Source organism: Nomascus leucogenys, chromosome 8 (assembly GCF_006542625.1).
Source record: "Nomascus leucogenys isolate Asia chromosome 8, Asia_NLE_v1, whole genome shotgun sequence".
Lineage (NCBI taxonomy): Eukaryota > Metazoa > Chordata > Mammalia > Primates > Hylobatidae > Nomascus > Nomascus leucogenys.
Window position 1 is genome coordinate 32701345 of NC_044388.1, and position 27900 is coordinate 32729244.

The 27900-nt window shown below is 49.7% G+C and overlaps 1 protein-coding gene across 1 annotated transcript in view; it reads right to left on the minus strand.

The window, feature by feature from the left end:
- The window catches only part of SCARA5 (scavenger receptor class A member 5), a 123183-nt gene that overhangs the window by 16309 nt on the left and 78974 nt on the right, over positions 1-27900 (minus strand). The window contains exons 5-7 of the mRNA XM_003272915.4: positions 23119-23199; positions 20624-20722; positions 18197-18253 (exon numbers count right to left, since the gene is read on the minus strand). Of these exons, the coding sequence (XP_003272963.2) occupies positions 18197-18253; positions 20624-20722; positions 23119-23199 (237 nt within the window). The remainder of the gene's footprint in view (positions 1-18196; positions 18254-20623; positions 20723-23118; positions 23200-27900) is intronic.

Here is a 27900-nt window from a genome sequence, read left to right on the forward strand (position 1 = left end):
CAGGGTCAACACAAATCTGAAAGCCACACCTTCTCCCCTGGACTCACCCAAATCAGAGGGCGCATTTTGTTCTAGCTCCACTTCACAGAGCATGGCCCTAAGCTGTGGATTTTGCATCCTTTTCTCCCTACCCAACAAAATCTCAGCTCTGTTACCACCTCTCTGGGAAACCACAGGCTGAGGTCCGACTTGCTTATGATGTAGGCTGCCCTCATTCATGAACTTGGAGTCTAAATTCAGAAACTTGTGTCTCTGGCCTCCTTTGTCCCTGAAGAGGTATAGGGGACACTGGCAGGCAGGCAGGAGCCTTTCCCAGAGCTGAGCAATGAGGCCACCTCCAGCGACACACTTGGGGAATCACCAACGCCCTCCAACAGTGACTACCCTCTAGCCCGAGAAGGACGTCATGATTTAAGAGGTTTGGGTTTCTGTGGGCAGAGGGTTTAAATTCTGCTTTTTCCCGGCAGTTTCTGCCCCAGGTCAAAGCTTTCCCACCAAGCAACCAACCACCACTGAGAAATGCTCTTGCCCCACAATGTGTCAGCCCCCACTTAATCAGACGCGGTGACTGAGAGGCAGCCTCAGCCTGGTCTGTGACTTGCCCAAGACTCTTCCTGTCAGTCCAGGGACTTTCTTCCTCAGATGCCCCCCAAGAGGGTCCCTGCAGGGAGAACGGGGCTACTGGAGTCAGGGAGATGCCTCTCTCTGCACATGGCAGTGGAGGAAAATGGGAGACAGGGATTCTTGACTGTGTGAAATTCAGACACTCTTAGGCTCCAAAGCAAGAGCAGATGCTCCAGGTGGAGGGCAAAGGGCAAGACAGCTGGTGATAAGCAATGGGACCCCAGGCTTTCGAGGTTGCAGCCACGTCCCCTAGTAACTGCCCTTCAATGACTGCAAGGCCCCTTCACCTCCTCCTTGGCATCACACTGCATTGAGCCCTGGAAAATCCTTCCTGAGCAAATGAGGATCAGTAACCCAGAAGAAAACCCTGCCCCATACCACTCCTGTGTGGGTATCTGATTTGCACCCCTCAGGTGAGGGCCGTTAGGTGCAGAGACTATCACAGTTTTCCTCTTGTTCTGGATCCCTAACCTGCAGACTGGGGTCTACCTGTCCAGGCCTTCATGGTTTGCAAGTTGAGAGGATGGTACTGGCTACAAGGCTGGTCCCCACCAGCTCTGTGCAGGAATGGCACTGGCACATAGCATCACTTGGCTGGAAAACCCAAGCTGAAAGAAAACACCAAGAGCTATTCCTTACTAAAAACAAGGAGAGGCTGTTCTTGACAGCTTGTTCCAATTCCCATCCCACAAGGCTTTGGCAGAGCTTTTTCATGTAATGCTCACCCCTGCCCCCCATAGCAGAGACACCCAGATGTCCGCAGGGCTCATCTCTGTTCCTCTTTTCGCTGCTACCCCAGAATTGGGGACCATGAGCCTGAGATGGAGCAGGGACTTAGGGGCTGCTAGGCCCCCAAACATGGAAATAAAATAAAATCTTGAGTTTCTGCAAGGGAAATTCTAGGCTAGCCCCAAGAAGCAAATGAGCAACTTGATAAGAAAGAAAGTAATAGTAGCTTAAAGCAATAGTCAAAGAAGTTAGAGTCATCAGATGTTTGGCTCTCTATAGAAACTAAAGAGAACATCTTAACATATGTCCCTGAGGTGTTCTTCAGAAACCCAGCTGGATGTTTTTCAGAAACCCAGAACCAAATGGATTTGCTGGCATATAGACCTCAAATGAGGGGAAACTGAGGCCTGAACTCTGATTGACGGTTTTTTTTTTTTTTTTTTTTTTTTTTTTTTTTTTTTTTTTTTTTTTGAGACAAATTCTGACTCTGTGGCCCAGGCTGGAGTGCAGTGGCATGATCTCGGCTCACTACAACCTCTGTCCCCCAGGCTCAAGCCATCCTCTCCCGCCTCAGCCTCCCAAATAGCTGGGACTACAGGGTGCATGCTGCCATGCCCAGCTAATGACTGTGTTCTTTATTCTCCAGTGCTATAGAATAAAGGAAAATTCCAGGCACCTAGCTAGCTCTGAGGACCTGGAAGAAGTCACATCCACAGGCCAGACCTTAATATTCCTTTCTGCTGAACCCAAGTTTTTAGACAAAATTTCCCTTCCTTAAACAATTGCAAATCAGAAAGTCTTTGAAGCCATGTATGACCTTTAAGCCCTTGCTTCCAGATTTCCCACCTTTTTAGGCCAAACCAATGTAAAACATCCACATACTGATTTACAAATTTGCCTGTAACTTCTGCTCTCCTGAAATTTACCATTGCCTTCAAACAGCCTTGCTTGTAAGCCATCCAGGAGATTGAGTCTTAAGTGTCAGCTACCAGATTCTCTTTGCTTGGTGCCTTGCAAATAAACACCATGCTTCCTCCCACTTCACAACTTCAGTATGGATGTTTGGCTTTACCATGCCAAGGCAAGAAGATCCCACTTCGGTTTGGTTACAAGCCCCATCAACACCCTGTGACCAAGGTTCTTCCCTTTGATACGGAGAAGCAGAAAGAGAAAAGTGCTATCACCTCACAGCCCAGACCAGAGCATCCCTGCCTGGTTTCACTGTGTAACCCTAGGAGAGGAAAGTGGTTTGAGGGAACGTAGGGCAGGAGACTGGCTCCTGGCTGGGTAGCCTCCTTGCTGTCTCCCAGATCAAGGGGCTCATTGTTTCACCCCACAAGTTTTCTGGAGTGTCAGTTCCAGCCTCGGCTTGGAGCTCTCTGCCTCACTGCAGCCCCAGACCACAGCACCTGCCTCCTCATTCCTTGACCTGTTGTACTGAGCCTGCCCTTCACCCAGGCCACCCCTGGGACCAATCCCATGGTCCTCAGTCACCCTCTTTCTCCAGGCCCCAAATATCTCAAAGCTTGAGCTTGTTCCCCAGTAAAGAGGGTACAGCTGAGGCACAGATGAGGCCAGGTCATGGAGAAGATCAAGGCATGGGTCTGGACAAGGAATTTTAGCATTTTCTCAGGATATCACTAGGAACAACTTCCATTAGCTTAGTTGTCGGCAACAGATGTCCCATTACTTAGTGCTTGGAGCGATAATTGTGACACCATCCTTGGGCTTTTCCAATAATCACAAATGTTGGTGAAGCATAGCATTTGCCAGCTGGTAGAGACTTGAAGATAATGTAGTCCACACTCTTTGCATGACACATGTGGGAGCAGAGGCCCAGAGAGGTGACATGCCTTACCCAAGTTATCCTGTAGCTAGCAGAAGAGCTGGGGCCTGAACTTGAGACTTAACCCTCGAGCCAATTCTCCATCTACACCCTCCTTTCTTTCCTAGAATTCTTTCTTCAGAAGGTCCCTGAGCATGGCCCACCAATTTGCATCACAACTTTGATGCAAGATGCCTTTTGATGGAGCAGTTACATGAAAAACAATTACTTTAACCCTGGAACTGCAATGCTTCTAACTAAAATTCATAGAAACAGCTTGATTTCTCCTGAGTCTTATGGGAGAATCAAGAAGGCAGGGTTGCCTTTGTGAAGCATAGCCATTGTTGAGTTTGCATTTGAAAATGAACATGTCAACGACTGCAGGCAGGGGAAGGATAAACCAGCCTTAGCTTTTGAGGAAAGTGATAATATTTGTTGAAGTCCAGGGTGATTCTACTTCCTGTGCACAGATTTGCAGCACTAAAAAATGCATTATCTGTATTAATTCTTTATGCATATTTTATCAATGTCTGTGTTTATTTTTTCAATTGCATATTTATTTATCCATCCAGTTGCAGGTATGGAATTACTACCACATTCCAGGATTGTGCTAGGCACTAAGGATGCAAGGATAAATGTTGTCTTTGCCCTGGACTCACTCAAATGAACTAACAGTTTAAAATAGATAAGAAAGACCACAGAATGTCAAAGCTGGCAGAGAACTCAGGGGCTCCAAAACCCTCAGTTAGAAATGAGGAAACTGAGGTTGAGAGAGAAGTCACCAGCCATTACTGGGATGCCAGATCCTTCTGAGACCACTTCTCTTTCTGATGCTGGCTACTTTCGGTAACAAACCATAATACCAAGAGAAGACAGTTTGAGGTTAAACCAGCAGGGCCCAGGGTGGAGCAGGCTGGCACTCCTAAAACCAGGTGGCACTGCTCTCCATCTGTGAGGGTTACAAGCACATATACTATTTTCCCTTGGAAATAGAGACCATGTCTTGTTTGCCCATGGCCCCTTAACACTTAACACGACACGTGGCTGCCTGAGGGCCCTAAATGCTGAATAGATGGCGTGGAGGGCAATGGGTAGACGCACGCATGACTTTATGAGCAAGCATGATTGGAATCCCCTTCTGAATGCCTCCAGATCCCTGTACCTCCCTGGTTCCAGTCTTAACCTCCAGTGCCTGCATGTTCAGAATGGGTGCTGTTGTCACCCACAGATCCCACCTGCTCAGGGTGGGAGGGTGTGAAAGGTGCTGCCCCAGCATGGAGGCCACAGCTCACTGTGCACACAGTGACTTGGAGCCTGACCCTGGATTGCATCGATTTGTGCTGCCCTTCTGTAGGTCATTCTAGATCCCCACCTTGCTAACTGATGTCTAAACATGTATCAATCTAGCCTTGGGGACGCAGAGGTGTTTCACCCTGTCTCTTCTTTGGATGCAAAATGCTGCGAGGCAGTTCCAGGCTGTCCCGGTAGGTGTGGGTCTGAAGCAGGCAGCGTGGTGGGTAAGGGGAGCCCAGCGCAGAGACTGGATAGGCAGGGCCAGTCCAGGCAAGCTACAAGTGCTCTTGAAAGTCTGAGAGGCATTTCAGACTTGCTCATTTCTTCACTGTCACATGGGCCTCTCAGGGTTGTTGAGGGGATCAGTGACAAAGGCTCTGTAGCCAGGCTCTCCTGAACCTCAATCTTCCCTCTATAAAGACACGGGACATGTCTGTATAGATGTGAACAGACACTACTATAGGTGTTTTTTTTTTTTTTTTTTTTTTTTTTTTTAGATGGAGGAGTCTCACTCTGTCATCCAGGCTGGAGTGCAGTGGCACAATCTTGGCTCACTGCAACCTTCACCTCCAGAGTTCAAGTGATTCTCCTGCCTCAGCCTCCTGAGTAGCTGGGACTATGGGTGTGCACCACCACACCCGGCTACTTTTCGTATTTTTAGTAGAGACAGGGTCTCACCATGTTGGCCAGGATGGTCTCGATCTCTTGACCTCGTGATATGCCCGCTTCGGCCTCCCAAAGTGCTGGAATTACAGGCGTGAGCCACCACGCCCAGCCCACTACTATAGTTTCTAACAGCTCAAGATTCCACCCTTAGGATGATCTGGCCCCCCTTAAAGTGCCTGCCTGAGAAAATGCAAGACTACCAAAAGAATTTCCTGTATGTTCCAGCCAACACCTGAAGACAGGGCCCCTGTCCCCTGGCCACTGTGGGATGCAGAAGCCTCACTGTGATAAGCACCAGTTATCAAACCCAGATGGGTTTTACATGAACTAGCTCCTTTCTGCTTTTTGTAATTTTTCACTTCCCTGACTCTACTGAGTCCCCACTCTTCCCTCTCCCTAATCCCTCATTTTCCCTTAAAATACCTGTCACATCTGTACACATCAAGGTTGCATTCAGTTCATGCTGGACTCCTCCCTGCTGCTATAGTTATCGCTGATTACGATCTGTTCTTACCACTGTAACTAGAGTCCAGCTTTGTCTGTCTTAGACATCAGATGTGGTTAGAGCGTGGCTCTCGACAGGCTGGTCAGGTGTGTGCCATGCTCACAGCCCTTGGGCGTTGCCTTCCACGTGGGAAAGACCATGAATCATTGGCCTGACTCAGAAGTTCTGTCCCAGCCTCTCTGATGAAGATTAGGAGGGCCACCTCTCCCAGGAGTTCAAACTGGGGAATACAGAGAGAGCTAAGCAGACACAAAGAGACCGAGAGGCAGGGACGGTGGAATCAATAAGCCATGTTGGAGAAGAGGCCTCCCAGTGAAAAGCTGAGCCAAAGGGCAGTGGCCCTCAGAACAGCCTTGGATTCCAAGTGACCTTCTCATGCCAGGATCCTCAAGGCCCACCTGAACTATGGGTCCTGGTCATCCCAAATCTCCTCACATATCCTCATTACTTGAAATGACCCAGATGAGTCTCTGGTCCTTGGGACTGGAAAAGCCTGAAGAGGGCACCTGTGAATCCCATGCACCCATCTGAGAACTGATCAGCTACTTGCCTCTGTGGGTCCTGGGGAAATCAGGAATTTGCATGGCGTGAAACACTGTCATGGTGATTCCTGTGGGGAGACAACTCAGAAGGGTGGAAAGAGGCAGGCTGGACTCAGGAGCAGGGTTGGAATCTGGCTCCACCATGGGCCAGAAGTGACCACTCCTCACCTCTTCTTAAAGTGGGCATCACGGTGGCAGCTGGGAGCAACAGGGCATGTCAAGGACTTGGCACCTAGCGTGAGGTATCATCATTATGGGCTCCCACCCCTGGCCAGCTGGCAGTCCTCCCAGCAGCATGTGGGTCAGCTCCGAGGGTCCCCATGCTTGGGATGGCTTGGACACCAGTGGCCAAGCAGGGATGTATCCCCGAATGCCTCTTTGCACTCGTAGGAAGCAGGAACAAAAAGGCTCATCCCCTGAATTAAACGAGTCTCCTCCTAACTTCCTCTGTTCTCCCCAGGGCTCAATTCCCGGTTCCCTAGCATATTAGGGGAGGCAGGACCAGGGCATCCATGAGGCAGAAGACCGGCTCCTGCTGTCAGCAACTTTCTGTACATTGATGCAAACTGGATGTTATTTGTTAAGTAAGGCAGCTCTGGAATGGCCCAGGAATGCAATGCTAGGGCCGCGACCACACTTGAGCTCCTAGTGCAGACCTTAGAAATCTACTATGTGGGGATTCTCCTCTCAAAACAAACATTTCTTTGCTCTCTTTGCTTTGTAAATATATATTTCAGACAAGCAGGGTCCCAGGCAAAGTGTGCTGGGTCTTACCCTAGATGCCCCGAACCCTGGAGCTGGAAGGGGTCTCGGACATTGGCCTTGAACCCCTTCCCTCTACTTCAAACACAGAGATCCTCTCCTCTCTGTAGCACACCAGACAGCTGCTCATCCTGCCTCTGGGAATGGAAGGGAACCCGACAGCATCTCTGGGGAATGCATTACAGGATTTTAAAGCCAGGATCTGGTTTCACTCACTCGCCCTGGCATCTCTGGACATCCCAGGGTTTTGCATCCGATTATTCCCTACCTTATTTTACACTGTGTGCTTGGGGATTCACGGCTATCATTGGGGTGTGAGATGAGGAATAGCCTTTTTCTTCTTTCAGTGAAACTGAGCAAGTGGTTTCATTACTCCGTCCCCAGCGGGTTTAGGAGGACTGTGTAATGGCCAGTGGCTGCCATCTCTCAGAACTGGCTTCCAAGGCTGGGGTAACCTCAGAGCTATCTACTGCCAGCAGGGCTTGGCCACACCTGGCTCAGAGCCATCCCCAAACCCAGCGACAACACAGCCAAGTTCTGGGTACTACCCAGGACAGAGCTCAAGTCAGGCATAAAAAGAGGAGAGAATGATTATCTACTGAGGTCCCGTCGTGCACAGGCTGGGCACTGTGCAAAGTGCTTTGTGCATGCATTTGCTCATTTCTTCTTCACAGCAGCTCCATGCGTTAGTTATTACAGCTCATTTAACAGAAAACAGGCTCAGAAAAGTCAAGTAAAAATTTGCTCAGGGTCACACAGCTGCCACATGGAAGAGTCAGAGAGAAGGGCAAAGGCTTGTTATTTTCAATCCACAGAGGCGACTCTCAGGCTGAATACTTAAGACAAATATTTAATAACAGCCCTCTCCAAACATAAAGTGCTTTTCATCCATCTCACAACAGCCCTATGGGGTCTGCCGGATCCACTCTTCTCAGGCTTAAGGGAATGAGTCTGAGGCTGAAAGCAGTAGCTCCAGTCTCGACTGTATCTGGGAAGCACCTGGGAAGCTCTGAAACCCACCAGTGCGAGGGGCCAGTTTTGAACAATTCATAGTTAATTTTGGTGCGCAGCCAAGGCTGAGAAGCTCTGTGGGAGAGCGTGGATCTGGGATCAAGCCCCGGCTACACAACTCCCTAGTTGTGGGGCCTTGTAAGGCAGAGAGATGTCACCTCCTCTGGGAAGGCTTCCCTGATTGTGGCCCCAGCATGTGCTCCCCACTAATGAGAAATCCTGCACTGTGATTCCCTCTTCCGTGTCTCTCTGCACTCCCCATGGGAAGCTGCGTGAAGGCAGCCACCACTCTGCATCCTTGTGGTACCAAATCACATCCCTGCAGCAAACAGAGAGCCTGGCACATTCCAGTGCTCAACAGATGGTGTGGAATGAATGAGTGGGGCAATGAATGGATGAATGGGACTCACGGCATTTGAGGGGCTCTGAGAACGGAGCTGGTCACTAAATACCCCAAAACCTGCTTGGCTGTGCACCAGAAGGGACCTAAAGTCCAGGGAACTTTGCCTCTACAGAAAAGCAGAGGGAAAGCCCACCCTAAGCCTGGAAGATTGCAGCTCCTTTATGTTTGTTTTCCCTGCCTTCCAGTCCCCCTGCCAGAGCAAAACAAGAGGAAAGAAAGGAGGTCGTGGAGAATAGAAATAAACACACGGGGCTGGGAAAATAGGCTCTGATTTTCTGCAGCTGCAGAGTAGAACCCTAGGGATAATTCGGACCATCTGCCCATTAAGGAAGTTGAACTTTCATTCTCTTGTAAAGAAAGAACTCCCCGTGCCCCCAGCCGGCCAGCGGCACAGGGGCTCTGCTGAGGCTGAGGTGACACTGCTCGGCAGGAAATGTGATCCATATGGGAAGGACAGGGGCCATCCCAAAAGCAAAAGGACTTTCTGATCAGCCTCTCCTGGAGGGCATCGCTTTCAAAATGTCTGGCCTGTGGGTGTGCTTTATAAAATGCTATTTCCTAATAAGAATCTGCTCTTAATACGGTGCTTTACGACTCTTCAAAGCACTTTTATTAGCAGGTCTCATGGGGTCTTTGCTGCCCTCCCTTAAGGTAGGTGGTGTTAGTCCCATTTTACAGGTGAGAAAGCTGAGACTCAGAGAAGGGGAGTGAGCGACGCTCTCCAGGTCACATGATAAGGCAGCCACGCTAGGACCACACCTGGGTTTCCAAAGTGCTGTGTCTCCACTTAGGGGTCACACGGGGTACTTGGGACTTTGCTGGGTAGAAGGAGCAACAGAACTATCTCCCGCATTGTCACTGCCCTGAGGCTCGCACTGGACTTTTAAAAACTGTGACCTCCCGTGTTTGTCTCCCCAGCTGTGCTTCATATTCTCTGGAAACTGGGAGTTTGCTCTGATTTTGCTCTTCCTGGCTACCCGGTGTTCAATAAAAAGTGTGTCTGATCAGATCATAAACGTAGAGCTTTCCTTGCCCAGTCCTGAACCAGGAGCTCACCCCATCACAGTGGGAGGATGCTGTTAAGGCCCAGAAGCTCTGCTTAGAGCTGGATTTGTAGGAGTTTCCTGGGTGGCCTGGGTGGACAAGTGAGTCCTATTCTTTCTTAAGCTCCTGAACCTCTCAGAGGGCAGTGAGAGGTCAGAGTCAATAAGCATTTAAAACCAGAAAGAAATGCTGGAGGGCCAGGAGAAAACAGTGATGCTATGTGCCTGTTTCATCAGGCCTGCAGCCCTCCTTGCTGTACACCCTGTGGGGAGGTGCTGACATCCGTAAGGCACCCTTCTTGAAGGCTCAGGTTCACATGCCCAGGTCTAGTGGACCTTCCTGGGAAGGTTCTGCCATCCCCTCCTTGCCCTAGTTCCTATCCCAGTTCTCCTCCTCTAGGTTCTAAGCCTGAGTCCCCTTTCTGTGATGCTTCTCCACCTCTGCACCATAAATCCTCAAAGGTCAGGACTGTCTTGAGAACCAGGTTTACCCCTCTGTAACTCTAGGACCTCGGGCGAGGAGTGTAAACTCTCAGCGTGGTTCTCTCCTCAGTTAGATGGGATGATGACATACCCTAGAGTTATTCTGAAACATGAGGGAGCTCAGTGACCGGGGTGGTCGCCTCTCAATAGTGTTGAACTCAACACAACCCCTGAGGATCATGATGGGGGACCCAGGCACCATGGCAAGTGACTTTTCAAACCTCTGAGTCAGCGAGAAAGGCAGCCATATACCCCCTCCTGCCACCACGGCCCCAAGACCTCCCAGGGAGGTTTACTATGGCTTTGCCTGTCTCTTTCTTCCATCTGAAGTCGACAAACGGCTCCCTGAAGAGGCTGAGGCCAGGTGCAGTGGCTCACGCCAGTAATCCAAACACTTTAGGAGGCTGAAGTGGGTGGATCTTGAGGTCAGGAGTTCGAGACCAGCCTAACCAACATGGTGAAACCCTGTCTCTACTAAAAGGACAAAAATTAGGTGGGTGTGGTGGTGTGCACCTGTAATCCCAGCTACTTAGGAGGCTGAAGCAGGAGAATCGCTTGAACCCAGGAGTAGGAGGTTGCAATGAGCAGAGACTGTGCCACTGCACTCCAGCCTGGGCAACAGAGTGAGACTCGGTCTCAAAAAAAAAAAAAAAAAGAAAAAAGAGGCTGAAATCCAGCCCCAGGGGAAGTAAGTCCAATCAGATAGCTGGCCCCAAGCACCCTCCAAGGGTGGCTTCCATGTCAAAGGACAGAGGGTACCTAGGGCTGTGAAGGTCATGTAGTGGCAGTGAGAGTTGATCCAGTGACATCAAAGGCTCCCGGGGACCTCCCGGACTCAATCTGCAGAGCCCGCAGCTGCATTCACTCCCAGCATAACGGGAGCTCAGGGTCACGGAGATTAAGGACAATTCCCAAGTTTGTTTGAAATGTTTTCTAAATAAACAGTTAAACCACTCTTGGTTTTCATGTACATCTCAACATAAAAACTTTTCTTCATTCAAACCCACACAAAAGATCCCAGCGTCATTTCTTTCACTGGTTTTCGTAGATGATTCTGTGTTCACCTTCGTCTGATGTTGGTATTACTAAGACAGTTTTCTTGCAGGGCAAATCCCCAAAACCACTGCATGTCTGCCAGAGAATTGGGGATGCCAGTCCCTGGTGGGGAGGGAAGGGCAGCACCACAGGCTCGGCTGCCCGTGCAAGCAGAGAAGTGGACACAGAGCAGGCAACACACATAAGAAGAATAGGGATTAGGTAGCAGTCAGACTGGCCACCTCAACTTACACGTGAAATGCCCCCACTAGATAAGGCGTCACAGCAGCCAAGCCTCCCAAGTCCCACGCACTCACCTGGCTGCTAACTCTGGACATAAACTCCACAGTGCCTTGTTTATTTTCTTCCAACTAGCAGTTCTTCCCAGGCTTTGGCCCTGGTTCCTGCCTTCAGTTAGCATATATCCAGAATACAAATATTAGTGGCCCTGTTAATGACCTCTTAGGATTCCCAAGAGGGGCTTCATTTCTCCTTGCCTAAGCAATTTTTCCCTGCCAGGGCACGAGCCCAGCTCTGGTCTCTCTCCCTCTGGCCAGGGATGCTGAAAATATCTTTTAAAGAGATGAAAGTAATACAACGACCTCAGCTGTCCCTGACTCGCAGGTGCCTCTGCATAGCTTTATTTTACCACCTGACTTCTTAAAGGAGCCAGGCCTTTAATTTTTTCGGGTCCTCTTGAATGTATGTGAAGCCATCAAACCGCTCACAGCATGGATTAATCGGAATTGAACTGTTTTCTGCACACAGCAGTGTAGAAGCTCCCATGGAAGGGGTCACTGGGAGCTTTCAGGAAGAGTCACTGGATTTGTTTTTGAAACGCTTACGATGGGATCTTGGCAAACCAGAATGTCTGGAAGGCCAGATCCCATCCTTTGCACAGAACAGGGAAAAAAGAGGAAATTGTGGCCGGAGAGGCTAAGTGACCAGCCTCAGGGCCACATAGCCAGTGAGGTGAAAACAGGACGTGGATTTAAGGTTTGCTACTGTGATACGGATATAGTAAGAAGTATTTGGTCTTCCTCTCCAGCTCCCCGCCGGAGCTCCTAGAACTCTTGTAACTTCTTAAGCGATAAGAGTGACAGGAGCATCTCTTGTGAGAATCTTTGCTTTTTGTCCCTACTCCTGAAATAGCTCTGGAGCATCTTTTTAAAATTCATAGTAAGCCCCTTCCAACCATACTTGAGTTTGGGTGGGATCGAAGGATGGGGTGCTGGTTGTCAGGGAAATCAACCACGTGATTAGAAGGTTGGACCATTCAGCCCCACTTGGAAGTGGAGAGGGGCTGAAGATTGAATTCAAGTAACAATGGCCAGTGATTTAATCAGTCATGCTAATGTAATGAAAGCCCCATAAAAACCCAAAAGGACAGGGTTCAGAGAGGTGCGGTGCTCAACATATCGAGGTACCTGGCGGGCGGCATGCCCAGAGAGGGCAGGGAAGCTCTGCGCCCCATCCCCACACCTGGCCCTCTGCATCTCTCCCATCCCTCTGTTCCTGAGTTGTGTCCTTTATAATAAACTGATGAACCTAACTTTTCCTGAGTTCTGTGAGTTGGGTTCTAGCAAATAATCAAACCCAAGGAGGGGGTCTAAAGGGAATCTCCGAATTTCAGCCGGTTGCTTATACGTTCTGGAAGCTTGGATTTGAGATTTCATCTGAAGTCAGGGGCAGCCTGTGGGACTAAGCCCTTACCCTGTGGGGTCTGCACTAACTCCAGGTAGATTATGTCGGAATGGAATTGAATAGTGGGACACCCAGCTGGGGTTGGGGCATTGGCCAATGTGCAAAACACCTGCACAGTTGGGGTCACCAGCGTGGGAGTGAGCAGGGGAAATGAATCTTCCTTTTCGTTGCTCCACACCAGCGCTGCTCCTACAGAACTGCATAGAGTTGGGGTCGCATCTTCTCAGGAAATGTTTCTGAGAAACAGGATTTGCTCGAAGTGGAAGTGCAAACAAGAGAAGGAGCAGGAGCAGAAAAGAAACTTGGATTTGGAACGTGGCCTTTCCCGGGAGGAAGGGTCTGTCTACCACACACTAGGCATTGATCATGTGCCAAGGGCCACCAGGGACAGCCGAGGCTCTGCCATTACAATCCTGTGGATGGCTTCCTAGTGCCCAGAGGCTCAAGCCTAAACTCCTGACCACTGCAAGGCCCTTGGTTATCCCCACCTTCCTTTCCAGCCTTATTTTGTCTCTTACATCCCAAACCCTTGCCATGCTGTACTATTTGGGAGGATCAGACAACACTGTGCTGTTTCAAGCATGGTTCTCTTTACCTGGGACACATTCAACTTCCACACCCACCTGGTGGACATGAACTTACTCTTTAAGTCGTGACCAGTTGAGTCAGCTGGGTGTGGTGGCTCCTGTCTATAATCCCAGTATTTTGAGAGGCCGAGGCAGGCGGATCACCTGAGGTCAGTTCAAGACCAGCTTGGCCAACATGGTGAAAAAACATTTCTACTAAAAATACAAAAATTAGCTGGGCATGATGGCATGCACCTGTAATCCTAGCTACTCTGGAGGCTGAGGCAGGAGAGTCACTTGAACCCAGGAGGCAGATGTTGCAGTGAGCCAAGATCATGCCACTGCACTCCAGCCTGGGTGACAGAGTGATACTCCACCTCAAAAAAAAAAACCAAAAAACAAAAAAGATGCAGTCGCTATGTCTCTCCATGCCTGAGATAAGGCTAGCTTTTGGTGCTCCATTATCCTAAACAGATTCCCCCGGGCACCTGGTACAGCAAAGTCTAGGCACAGGGATGGGAGAAGGGAGTCCAAGGACTCCAAAGGATTCTGCCTCCTTGATTGTAAAACAGAAACAGAAACATCTCAGCAGCTGCAAGGAAAACTGTTTAGAAACTTCCTCCTCTGATCATTTGTTTTGAGCTTACACTGCATACTGGGGTGCCCACAGCTCCCCTCGTCCCCAAACTTACTTCCCTAAATACGGAAAACATACACAAAGTGTTAAACATTTTTCAAGTGCTCTAAGCCATGAATGATAACCATCAACAAACTCTGGTTTAGAATTCACCCTGGTGTCATCTGCATATTTTTTTTCCATGTGAAACCAAATTGAGAAAGATTTTTTTAAACAATCTGAACTTATATCCTACTTTAAATTCATGCCGTGGGACTTAAAAAAAAAAAACCTGAATTCTTCACCCACCCCTTAGTTGCAAAAATACTATTTATTTTTCCTGCAAATGGACCATCTACTAGGGTAAAACAAATGTATTTCTCTCTTGAGATGTGTATACGTAGCGGGTTTTTTTTTTTTTTTTTTTTTCCTGGCCAAACTCCCAAAAGCCAAACATGTCACGGAATGACTGATATCGCCCTTGACTGAAAAAAACCTTTATCTCTCATCAAGCAGAAATTGGGACATCTGGATACTAGACCCAATTTTGCTGTGACCTAGGCCGGGCGATTTTGGGGATCCCTCCCATCTCTCTGTTGCTGGTCTCTGTTCTGAAAACTGGTGGAGTGGGGTTGGGCGAGAGAGAGGAATGGGTCTGAAACCCATCCAACCCTAAAATCCTATGACTTCAGATCAAAACATGGGTAAACAATGGCAAGATTTTTGTTCTGAAAAATATTTTAATGTGGACTCAGATGGGTCCTGAGAAGCCTTCTGTGGCATGCCCTCCTCCAGGGAAAACCCCCGACTTCCACGTCCCGAGTGAAGGGTGTCTGTCATGTTTTCTCACCAGTCCCTTTTGCACAGTCACATCCCCATCTGCTGGAACTTCAGGTCTTTGCTGCTAATGGCACGGGCTTGGGAGGTGTTTGGGAGGGTTTAAAGGCCTCAGGGTTACCAGAGGCCACCCTGGTTAGCGGCTCTTCCCGCACGATGTTGGCTTGTGGAGGAGGGTAGCTCTCTGGTGCTGCAAACGCTTTTTTCCCACCCCGTAGATCCTACGGTGGGGCTTCCCAGGGCGCAGGGAATGACTAAGAAACCCTCAGACATGGGCACCATGTCTGTCAGAATTTCCACACTTTTCCGAAAGCTGAGCCTTGGCTCTCCCCCACAGAGCCCGGGTCTCAGGGATATGGTTAATGCCTCTGGGACTGGAATTCCCTGGAAACATAAGCAGGAGGCTGAATACAGCTTGGTTTTGGTGTGGTCAGAGCAAGCTGGCGGGTGGAGGCTGTGGGAAGACACCCCGCAATGGGACAGGCACAGACCTCAGCCCTGAATCGCGATGACTTCCCCTTCAGCCCCAAGGTCCTTACATCTGCATCTGGAGCTACCAGTGAAAGGGGGGATTACTTGGGGTTTTAAGGAGCCCGGCCCTACTGCCCAAGACCAGGGGCCGAAGCTCCCCATCCCAGGGTCAGGAAGTCAGGGGCTGGGGATTTTGTTCAGCCTCAGCCCTGGCCTAAGGATGTGAGCAAGTCAGTCCTCCCCTACGGGCCTCTGAAAATGGGAAGATGGAGGCTGGCCTGCCAGTTTCTTTGTTCTACGATTCCCCTGGGTCTCCCAGGGTCCTCTCATGTTGTGTAGAGCTTCCTGTCCATGGAGCTGTCTCTGCTCAGCCCCTTCACCTCCCAGTTTCGCTGCCCCTGGAGACCACTGGGGGTGGGGGTCTTGTCAGAGAGCAGGGAAGAAAAGTTCAGTGCTTTGTGCAAGTTTAGGCTCTGGGTTCTGTCTGAGTTCTGGGCTGCAATGAGGGTGTAGCCCTTCGAGGCAGGAAAGAAAGCCTTAGTCCCTGAGGGGAGGCTGTCCAGAGCTGATGTCACCTCTTGCTGTGCAGTCAAGAGGCTCCAGGGCCAAGTGGAGGGGGTGCCCTCCCCTATGCCTCCCCACCCATCCCCAGGGAGCCCTGCACCCCTGTGGCTCTGGCTCTCACCTCCCCGCACCGTGCTCTGGCCTCAGGGCCCAATCCCAGTGCAGAGCCCACCAGCCTGGCCCACAGGAGCAAGGTGAATAGAGACCATGCATCCTCCGCAGCACGGGGAACGCCCTGCTGGCTCCACCTCCTCACTGCTCTCTCAAGTCTGCTGAAAGAAGAACTGCCAGAGAATTACTGACAAGAGCCCCTCTGGCATGCGGGTAGTATTTCTGATCTCAAAGCCATCTTTCCACATAGTTCCTCCCTTCCTGCCCACCCCCATCAGGAGTTGTTTATTTCTCAGAACTAAATGCCACGATCCTTCTCAGCTACCTTGGCAGCATTCTGTCAGAAACCAGTCAACAAACAGAACAGGGAAAAACAGCACCCTGAAGAAAGCATCCAGGACCCAGCCCTTTAGACAAAAGGGATCAGATGGGGTCTTCTAGATGGCCCCATTCAGTCAGACACACCCAGTTAAGCAGCCCTGGAAAGGGACTCTAGAGAATGCTAGAAGTACTGTGAGGCTCACAGATGGCCTTGTGGACTTCAGCACTTCAGGTGAGATGAGTGTGGGAGGTCCATTATCAGCCTGGGCACTTGCTTGTTTTTCTACGGGCAAGTCCGTCACTTTCAAGGACAAGGTGCTGTCACCTGCCTTGCTCCTATTTGATCCTGAATCATGCCTCAGGGAGGGGAGGGCAGAGAGAAAGCAGGGGCAAGTTTAAGTGTCGGCGGGCCTTGGGGAGGCCTCTTTTCGGGAGTGAGGTCTCCTTCTGGTCCTGCACAATTGGGACTAAAGTGTCATGTGAAGGGCCTACTGCACCATACCACCCTGAGTGTGCTTGATCTCATCTGAAGGACCTAGTGAGACCAAGGAAGCATGAAAATAGCGGACCTTTCAGCTGTAGTTTACATCTCAGCTGATATGAGCAACTGAAGAGAAGGCAGTTGAAATGTCTGATGTGTACTGCATGGCCAAGAATAATCCTGTAATGATCTGGAGGATTAGGCAGGCACCAAGAAGTGAGCCAAAGTTTCATCATATAATGTTAGATGGTGTGGGAAGATCAATGAATGAGTAATTAATAATTTTTATTAGCGGGTGTGTTCTGCGGGTCTTGGCCATTAGTGTTCTTATAGTTGAAGTACAACAATAATTTTTCATGTCATTAGTCATGGTTACAGTACATGTGGGAATAATGGCATATGCTCTATTTGTATTAAGTGTCCCTTTGGTTGTAGGGTTTGTAGGTTTCTCTTCGAAACCTTCTCCTATTTATGGAGGCCTATGGCTAATTATTAGTGGTGCTGTGGGTTGTGGTACTGTGTTGAATTTTGGTGGGGCTTTTGTGGGGCTGATAGTCTTCGATTTCTTTGGGTGTCATGAGACCTCTTTCTGTGTCCAGCTTGTGACTCTGCAGTGGCCCCTGTCCCTGAGTGTCCGGGGGGAAGCTATAACACAGGGACTCTTTCCCCAGGCCCCATCCTCCCAGAGCCAAGACCGGAGCCTAGATGCCAGAGGCAATGATATTCTGCTTGTGCCCCCACATGGGACAGAGCCAACTAACACCACATGTTGGGTTTGGTGTTTTTTCTTTTGCTCCTTTTTAAACTTGGCTAGGAGACTCTGTTCATTCTTCTCTGGCAAGTCTCCAAGATTCTACATGTAGCTCTCTGGGGGAAAAATAAACCCTAGAAGAGTGGCATAACTAAATAAGCTGATTCCCTTGTCAACATTCTAGCAAGGACCGCATCAGAAAGATGCCCACTCCTAACCGGGTGGTCTGCCAGATCGCGAGCTCTCCAGCGTCACTCCTCCATCAGTGGCAAACGGGGAAAACAAAGGCGATGCCACTTTGTCTCTGCACCTTTCCCTGTGTAACACCCAGGGAGGGGAGGCCTTTAACAAGTTCAGTAGCTGAATTTGTGCAAGCACCTCCGATGACTTTAGGAAGCATGTCTGAGTGGGTGTATTACACAGAATAATAATCACAAACAGGTACTGAGTCCTCACCAGATGTCCAGCACAATCATAAGCACTTTACACAGATTAACTCATTCAATTCTCACAATGTCCTTATGAGGTAAGGACTCCTGTTATCCCCATTTTATAGATGAGAACACTGAGGCACAGAGATTATACCCAGCTGGGCTAGTGCCAGGGGAAGCCTCCAGATCCACGCACGCAACCACCAGGTTTATGACACTCTAGAAATGTGGCCAGTGCCCCTGGGGTCTATCAGCATCTCTTGCTAGACCAGCAGAGCCCTAAAAAAGGTAGGGAGCCTCCTTTGACACTTGAGCCCCAGCCATGGCTCCAGCCTCTGAACCTCCAAACTTATGGGGCTGCTCGGGGGACAGCTAGCCCTGTGCCAACACCATATCCCACGGCCCCAGCAGAATGTCCTTACTGGCATCCCCGGCTCTGTCTCCTTTATCTCCTTTCTCTCCTTTTGGGCCTCGGTCACCTAAAACAGAGGAGGAAACCGGCATTAGAAATGGAAAGAAATCCTAACTGTGAATAAAATATTACCTGCAGGAGATTGATGAACTCAAGACCAGAGAAACCCTTAGGCGGGAGCCAGCAGCAACTGGGTAGTCCAGCACTCAGGAGAAGAGGGCAGCCAATTCTACCATCTGCCCTGGGTACCCCGAGAAGGAGGACGCACGGGTGAGAAAATCCCACCAATTTGTAAAGAACCAAACAGCAGCCTCTACCAGCACAGCCTCAAAGAGCACATGGAATTTTGCAGGAAGAAGACAAGTCAAAGATACTCCTATTAAACACTCAAGGTTTTAGAAGTTCACATCCAAGTTTGTTCTAATGAGCCCAGGGGAAAACAAAGAAGAGGGGGCTTTAGTTAAATAGGGGGAGAGGCGGGTTCTATGTTGAGCAGGTTTTCTTGTGGGAGAGACCATAAAACATAAGTGTGAGATATCAGGGAATTGTGGCATTTCCTTCCCAGGATATGGCTAAAGAAGACCTCTTTGGCCAGCTGGCATCTCCCTCTACAAAGAAGTAGAAAATCCTGGCACCACTCACTGTACATTAAAATGACAAGGGACTTCTATTCCAAGGACCCCCAGAAAGACATCTGCCAATCAAAAGCCCATGGGCCTGCTGTCTGGTGAAAAAAGCAAGCCAGCAAATTCCAGGGGAGAATGCCCAGGATGATCCAAGATTTGGGGGGGAAAAAAAAAGGCAGCCATATACATATATAGGAATGTGCTCAGAAAAAGATCTGGCAGGGTGTGCTCCAAAGCATTGAGGGTAGTTATTCTAAAGAATAAGAGCTGGGGGATCTGGGGGGTGGAGACTTTTTGCTTTATGCACTTCTGTGTTGTCTAATTTTCTTTCTTTCTTTCTTTTTTTTTTTTTTTTTGAGACAGGGTCTCACTCTGTCACCCAGGCCCAGGCTGGAGTGCAGTGGTGCAATCTTAGCTCACTGCAACCTCCACTCCCCGGGTTCAAGTGATTCTCCTGCCTCAGCTTTCCGAGTAGCTGGGATCACAGGTGTGCACCACCATGCCTGGCTAAGTTTTGTATTTTTGGTAGAGACGGGGTTTCGCCATATTGGCCAGGCTGGTCTTGAACTCCTGGCCTCAAGTGATCTGCCTGCTTCGGCCTCCCAAAGCGCTAGGATTACAGGCATGAGCCACCTTGCCCAGTCTCTAATTTTATTTTCAACAAGCATGTGCTGCTTTTACAATCTGTTTTAAAATCAACTTTTTAAAATGGGATCATAAAAGAAAGGAAAAAGCCTGTTTCGTCACTGACCAGAAAGTAAAATAAAATTTCTCAGTGATCCAAGATCAAGAGATCACCCTAGACATGGGGTGGGAATGATTAGCAGTACTTTTTTCTTAGTTTTCATTTTAACAAGTGAGGAGTAGAAAGCCTGGGGAAAGACCTTCAGATGTCCTCGTCTTCTGCAGTGATGCTACGAGGCTTAGACGATCTTGAAGCGATCATGAAAAGACAGACTGACTGTAAAAGTAGGTTCCCCTAAAATAAACAAGGGGACTGCCTACAAGAAGAAGAACAAATCAGAAGGAACATTTTTGGCATTGTAAATCTGAGAATTGAATTAAACTTGTAAATCTTGGGGGAATAAAAGAGTATATAGAAGGTCAGGAGTCTGGCAGGACTGGGGAGGAGGGCTGTCCTGGGTCTGCAGCCCTGGTGTCTGCCCTGCAGGACCCTTGTTGGCTTTCTCTGGTTACATCTCTGGGCTGCAACCTACCATAACACTCCCTTGCATTTCTACAAGGACTTTAGCATTTGCACACGTACATGCTTGCTCACTCCTCCTGACAGCCCTGTGAAATATAGTATCATGAGGATTTCTAGATTTTTGTGTGTGTGTTTTGTTTTATTTTGTTTTAGAGATGAGCTCTTGCTCTGTCACCCAGGGTGGTGGCACAATCATAGCTCACTATAGCCTCCAACTCCTGGACTCAGGATATCCTTCCCACTCATCCTCCCAAGTAGGTGGGATTACAGGTAAGTGCCACCACACTCGGCTAATTATTTTATATTTTGTAGAGATGGGTCTTGCTGTGTTGCCCAGGCTGATCTCAAACTCTTGGGCTCAAGCAATCCTCCTGCCTGGTCCTCTCAAAATGCTGGGACTACAGGCATGAGTCACCATGCCTGGCTGAGGGTTTCTAGTTTTTGGAGGAAAAACTCAATGCTTTAACAAGATGAAGCGACTTGTACAAGGTTGCCCCGCTGGTCCGTGGCACAGTGAAGATAAGAGTCCTGGTCCCCCATGCCGATGCCCATGTGCTGCCTGGGACTGGTGGTGAGGCTCAGGGAAAGCTGAGATTGTTATTACCTTTGAACCCACGCATGCCCATTGGTCCTGTGGCCCCCAGCTTCCCATCATCGCCCTTGGGCCCAGGCAATCCTGGGGTACCTCTCTCCCCGGGCAGACCTAGGGAGAAAACAGACAAATGGCAGAGCCTCAGATGCAGAACAGGAAGGACCCTCAGAGGTCATCGTCAGGTTCAAGGCTCAGCCTCCCCCACGCATCCTCTCTTAGCCTTTGTGTCTGGCTTTTTTCTGTTAATCTAAAGATGCCACCACAGGAGAGTCAAAGAGATCCACACAGACCCTGCCATGCACACCTTGTATCCGTCAGGCTCGGGATCCTCCCGCTAGAAAGGTCCAGTGCTGTTGTGAGTGACGGTGGGGGTGCCTATTCCTTTGGGGGTGTCCCTTTGCCCTTCAGCATGCTGGAGACTTAGAATCAGCAAACACTTTTTTTTTTTTTTTTTTTTTTTGAGACAAAGTCTCACTCTGTCACCCAGGCTGGAGTGGCATGATCTCGGCTCACTACAACCTCTGCCTCCCAGGTTCAGGCAATCCTCCCACCTCACCCTCCCGAGTAGCTGGGATTACAGGCACACGCCACCATGCCCAGCTAATATTTGTATTTTTAGTAGAGACAGGGTTTCACCATGTTGGCCAGGCTGGTCTCAAACTCCTGTCCTCAAGTGATCTGCCTGCCTTGGCCTCCCAAAGTGTTGGAATTACAGGCATGAGCCACCGTGCCTGGCCTAGAATCAGCAAACACTTTTTTGAGCGCTTTCTATGTGCCAGGCCCTGCTCTGGATGCTTTTCATAAAGTATCTCATTTAATCATCACAACACACTGGGAGGGATTATTCTGCCTGTGTTACAAATGAGCCAGTCAGAGCTCAGAGAGATTAAGTAAACTGCCCAAGGTCACACAGCAGTGTTGGAGGCAGGATCTGAGCCCTGCTCTTGCTGAAATGAGAGTTCATGGTTGGTCAGCATCACTTCATGCTGATCACCAGGGCTTACTGGTACTTAGGGAGGGGGGTGGGAGGAAGAAAAAATAGCTTCTCATTTTATTTAAGGAAAAAAAAACACAAAAAGATCCCTTCCCTTGCATACACACAGGGAGGTATAGCAAAAGGGATTGGAGGCAAGGTCAGTAAATGGATGGCCTGCTGCCAATCAAGCCCCAGGGCTCTTGGCCATGAGGCCCCTTGGCCACCTCCTGTGGTGACGGTGCCGGCGCCATGCAGAGCCAACATAAACAAGTGCTGGACAGAGTGAGAGCCCTGGCCCCCGTGAGGCCTGGCCTAAGCGAGTAGTTATCTCTGCAAAGCAGAGCACCCTTAATTAACTGACTAATTGTTCTTTCCTGCTTGGAATAGGAGTTGGTTTGCTTTGGGCTTTTTCTGGGACTTGGAGAAATCTGTCTCCCAGTAATAAATTACTCCTCTAGTCCGAAGGTCCAATGGCTGGAAGAAGACAGGTTTCTCGGAGAGAGCTGATTGGGTTTCCTCCTTTTCCCTCCTAATACAACGTATCTGTTCCCAGAGTCCAACAGCTCCACTGCCACAGAATTCTTGATCTAGCACAAGGTATGCCCCAGGCTCCCCATCTTATGATTCGCTAGGGCAGAAAATTCAGTTGCAGAGCCCCAGGAGCCCCTGAGCAGCCTCAGTGCTGACTTTAGGGAGGTTCCCTGAGAGGGGAGGGCCAGGAGTAGAGACTGGGCTGGGAGCTTTCCTTCCTCCAGGCACTGTCTCCTCTACTGTGGAAGCAGATGGTTTGGAGGTTTAATTCCTAAAATAAATAACCAGACACCTTTCTCCCTCTATTTCCTTTTCTTCCATCACTTAGAAGACAACAGTCTCCCAGCAAAATGTTGCACACAGCACAGGCTCAGGAATGGACAGACTGGCAGGCAAGGTACAACGAAGGAACTCAACGGAAGCTTGGGAGACAGTGAGTCTAAGAAGAACCTTGTCTTTCTAGAAGGCCCAAAGTACCCTCCCCACCAGCCACTGGCTCTTCAGGGCTGTCGCTGTGTGCAGCAGGATGGGGAGGGACGGGTCAAAAGGGGAAGGGATAGGTATTCATGACCCATTCATAGACCTAGGCAGGGTCAGCAGGAGTCATGGTGGGGCGGGAGGGTGGCAGGTGGCTGGTGATCAGGAAACGTTGACGGGACAGCATCTTTGAAGGGTTGGTCTTGATCTCAAAACATCTCCAACTCCTTCTGCATGCTCAGCTCACACAGACCCTGGCTCCTGGGCTGGGAGGGGGCTTCAGGGAGCTGCAGGCCTGTCCTGTACCTTGTCCTTCAGATTGTGGCACTTGCTAAGAGAAAGTATGCACTGCATCCCACCGTGACACCAGCAACCTCTTAGTCTCTTGTTGGAACAGAACGTTTGAGGCAGAGTTGATTGGGCACTCCCCTGGGGAGCCCTGGCATTTATACCATCAAGAAAGTAGGGGGTAGAGATGGATTGGGGATCTCTCCCAGGTCCCTCCCAGGGGCACGCCCGTTACCTCGAAGTCCAGGCAATCCAGGGATGCCAGGCCTGCCTTCCTTTCCTTCATCCCCCTGATCACCTTTGGGTCCCGGTGGCCCTGGAAAGGCAAAAACAGCACTGAGGTTAGGGGGCTCCGTTCTGGAACAGGACCAGGTCACCTGTAGAGGAAACAAAATGCCCTGAGGAGAGGAAGGGGCAGCATTAGCTTTGGAAACTCACAGGAAACCCCCAGCCCAGTCTCAGGGGGCATCAGGAAAGGCTTCTTGGAAGAAGTAATATCCAAAGTGAAATCTCAAAGAGAAACAGGAGTTAGCTAAGTAAACAGAGGGGTGGGAGAGGGACACAAACACACTGAATATGGGTGTCCCCTCCCAAAACCATATGTTGAATCCCTAATCCCCAATGTGACAGTTTTAAGAGGTGGGGTCTTTGGGAGGTGATGAGGTTTTGATGAAGTCACGGGGGTCAGCCCGCATAGGGTTAGTGGTTTTATAAGAAAAGACACCAGGAAGTTCTCTCTCTCTCTCTCAAACAGACACAGCAAGAAGGCAGCAGTCTGCACACCAGGAAGAGAGTCCTCACCAGAACCCAGCCCTGCCACACCCTGATCCTGGACTTTCAGCCTCCAGAGCTGTGAGAAATAAATGCCTGTTGTTTCAGCAGCTCAGTCTATAGTATTTTGTTGTGGCAGCCTGGGCTAAGAGTGAAAAGGGACAGTTCCAGGCAGAGGGAACAATCCCTACAAGGCTGAAAATGAAGACAGAGATAGTAAGCCACAGCAGGATAAGAGGTGGGGGACACACTGGGATGAGAAAGTGGGGCTCTTAGAGACCCGGCCTGAGTGTTGGACTCAACCCCTCCTGAGGGCACCAGAGGCCACAGAGGTGCCTGAGAGAAGAACTCAACCAGATGTGCACACGAGGAAGACGGCTCAGGCTGTAGTGTGGAAACCGGGTGAAAACAGAAGGGAGGCCGAGGCAGAGCCTTCAGTCCAGCCAGGTGGGAGGTGAGACCCCTGGATGAGGAATGCGGCCATTAGAGGGATGTCAGGGACACATACAAAAGCTGCTTAGGAAGTAGAAGAGACTGACTTTGGTGAAAGTTGGGGAGGAAGAGGCCAGCGTCATGCTCACATGTCTGGCTTTTGCACTTGGATGGAAGAGGGGTTTCTAATCTCTCCCGAGTGGGGTTGCCCTCCAGGCTGGGTCTCCCACGTGGCAGGGATTCTGTCATATGTGATTGGATACAGTCCCCACGACAATGCCGTGTGCTGCAGTTACTCATCTGAGACCACACAGGCAGTGAGTGAGTGAGGCAGCTGTGGTTTCAACCTACATGTGACCTGCCCACATCCACTCTGCAACACCCACACGGCTAGACATCTCACCAGTTGCAGAATCTTCTTGCCAACCTTTGTCATACCTGCTGTTCCCGAGCTAGTGAGCCCATGAGCCCTCCCTGCCAAACCTCCTCCAGTCACTACCAGCTCTAAGGTGGCTCACTGCCCCTTCCTTGCAAAACCCTCTCTGACTCATCATGCTGAAAGTTAGTGTGAGCTGCTTGAATGCATGTGCTTGGTGCCATTTGACAAGTAATCTCACCCTGCCTTGTCCTCTTATCATAGTGACTGTGTCCCGTCCTTCCTAAGAAAATTGCCAGCTCTCTGAGACAGGACCACACTCTTTACATCCCTATACCTGCTGTGAAGACTCAGACTCCAAGCTCTCACCTCCTGCTGCTTTTCAAGAGAAAACGAGGACCATGGGGCCAGGTGCAGTGGCTCATGCCTGTAATCCAGCACTTTGGGAGGCCGAGGAGGGTGGATCACCTGAGGTCAGGAGTTCGAAGCCAGCCTGGCTAACATGGTGAAATCCCGTGTCTACTAAAAATACAAAAATTAGCCAGGCGTGGTGATGGGCGCCTGTAATCTCAGCTACTCTGGAGGCTGAGCAGGAGAATCGCCTGAACCTGGGAGGCAGAGGCTGCTGTGAGCCGAGATTGTGCCATTACACTCCAGTGTGGGTGACAAGAGTGAAACTCTGTCTCCAAAAAAAAAAAAAAAAAAAAAAAAAAAGAAAGAAAGAAGAAAAGAAAAGGAGGACCATGAAAAATGGCCTTTATAGTGTCCCTTCCCCCTTAAATTCATGTCTACCAGGAACCTCAGAATATGACTTTATTTGGAAATATTGTCTTTGCAGACATAATTAGTTAAGATGAGGTTATACTGGGGTAGGGCAGTCCTCAGTGCAATGGCTGGTGTCCTTATAGAAGGGAAAACAGAGACACAGAGATATGAGGGCACACGTGGCAACAGAGACAGAGATTGGAGTGACGCATTCCCAAGCCAAGAAACACCAAGAAGTGCCAGCAAGCACCAGCGGCTGGGAAGGGCCAAGGAAGGGTCCTCCCACTGAGCTTTCAGAGGTAACGTGGCCCTGTGGATACCTTGATTTCAGACTTTGAGTCTTCAGAACTGTGAGAAAATAAGCTTCTGTTAAACCACCAAGTTCATGATGCTTTGTTATGGCAGCCCCAGGAAATCGAAACACACAGACTCACAGCCCAGCAGTAACGTCTTGCACAATAAATATTTGATGAATGAATGAGTATATGAGATCAGAAGGTGTTAATAATACATACAAAACAACCAGCCAGCCAAGATCGAGATGTACTGATACTTCCCTCACACTGGCACTGTCCTCAGACCTAACCAAACTTGACAGATATTTAATAATTCCATGGCACGCACGCAGGGAAAAAAGCAGTCAACAATTCTTCAATTCAGAAGTAATACAAATGATATAAGAAGGACTAGGTTTTGTGATCCCAGTTTTCAGACCACAGGATAGAGTCAGAGAACCTGTTGGGAATAGACCAAAGATGGCGCAGAAATGAAGGGTGGAGTCAGGAAGCAAATGTGTTCCACTACCCCTTCCCAGCGATCTCCCCTTAAGGCCAAGGCCAAGGCCAAGGCTGCGGCAAAGGGGACTGGGAGAGGGTGCCTGCATCTCTGCTGCTGGGCTGGATGCCCACCCCTTTCTCTCTTCTCTGCCTCCACCACCCCAGGTGCTCCAGGAACCAAGCTGGTCACAGATGCAAGGGACTGCACCCTCCAATTTCACCTGTCCCTCAGATGCAGGTGCAACCTGCAGGGGGGTCTTCCCAAGAGTCACTCTCGCCAAGGGAGGATGCTGCCCAAAGACCCTGATGTAGGGCCTCTGGGTGGTAGACATCATCTGGAAGGTGGGCATTGCATATGGATATTGAGTCTTAGGTTCAAGTTCAGATTCTATTAAATGTGCAGTTGTAGCAAGGACTGAGTGGATTCAGTGGCATGATGACTAGAGAAGGGCTTCAAAGCCTTGAGTGAGGGGGGCCATCCCGATCACCTCACTTTGCATAATGCCTCCTCACTTTGCGTAACACCTCCTCAGAACCACTATAGGATGACAACTTCCGGGTATTCCCGGCGCACCTGAAATCACCCTGTGGAGTTTGGCTGGGTCATCCAAGGAGAGGCAGGTCTCAAGAACATGCTACAGATGGATTTTTTTTAAAACATAACTATGTGGTTATGAAAGTCTTTACTAGAGATTAACTGGGAAGAAGGTGGGGTGGGCAGTAAAGGTGGTCACCAATTCCCAAGCCTTCCTCACATCCTCAGGTGGTACAGGCCTGGCTTACTCAGAGGGGCTGATGATTTGGCCAGAGCCTCGAGGGGCCAAGCCACCAGGGGCTCCGAGAACCAAGTGTATCTTTAAATCACTGATGCTGCCTGTAGGTGAAGCAATCTCAGGATTTGACTTTTTAGTGTGTTTACTAACACAATCCTTTCTTCAGAAACCCAAGCTGGAAATCTTGAGCCGGCTCTGATTCTTCTTTCCTGTCCCCCTTTTGCATCCCTTTCCAGCCACATGCATCTGTGATTCGAGGCTTCTCATAAAGGAAGGTCTTTCTCATGTCTCCACCTCCTTCCTCACTGCCTCCACCCTCGTCAGGTCCTTATGGCCTGGCTCTGGCCTTTATAAGAACCTCTCTGTCTCCATATCTCTCCAGCCCATGTGTGCCTTGCTGTCTGATCTATCTCTCTGAAATAACAAAGCAACCAAAGGGACTCGGAGCACGGGAAGGCCCCTCACTGCACCATAGGCACAGCTTCCCCTGTCAAGGCCCCTGCAGATCACTCACAATCTGACCCCTTCTGCTGCAAACTTACAGCTCAGTGCTCATGGTCACCAACCTTCCTCCACCTTTGCACAAACGCTCTCCTCATGGTGTCCCCGAACATTAGCCAAATCCTAACAGTCCAGTCCCTCTTAGTCCTGAGACTGCTTTCATGCCCACTGATTTGGTTTGGCTGTGTCCCCACCCAAATCTCATCTTGAACTGTAGCTCCCATAATTCCTGTGTGTTGTGGGAGGGACTCAGTGGGAGGTAACTGAATTATGGGGGCGGGTCTTTCCCTTGCCATTCTCGTGATAGTGAATAAGTCTCATGAGGTCTGATGATTTTATAAAGGGGAGTTCTGCACACACTCTCTTGCCTGCTGCCATGTAAGATGTGCCTTTGCTCCTCCTTCGCCTCCTGCCATGATTGTGAGGCCTCCTCAGCCGTGTGGACTGTGAGTCCATAAAACCTCTTTTTCTTTATAAATTACCCAATCTCAGGTATGTCTTTATTAGCAGTGCGAGAACAGACGAATACACCCACCCTTCTGGTCTCTTAGTGTACCATGGGCAGAGCCCCCAAATCTCAGAGCTAGAAGGAGGTAGGGAGATCCTCATGCACAACGCCCCTG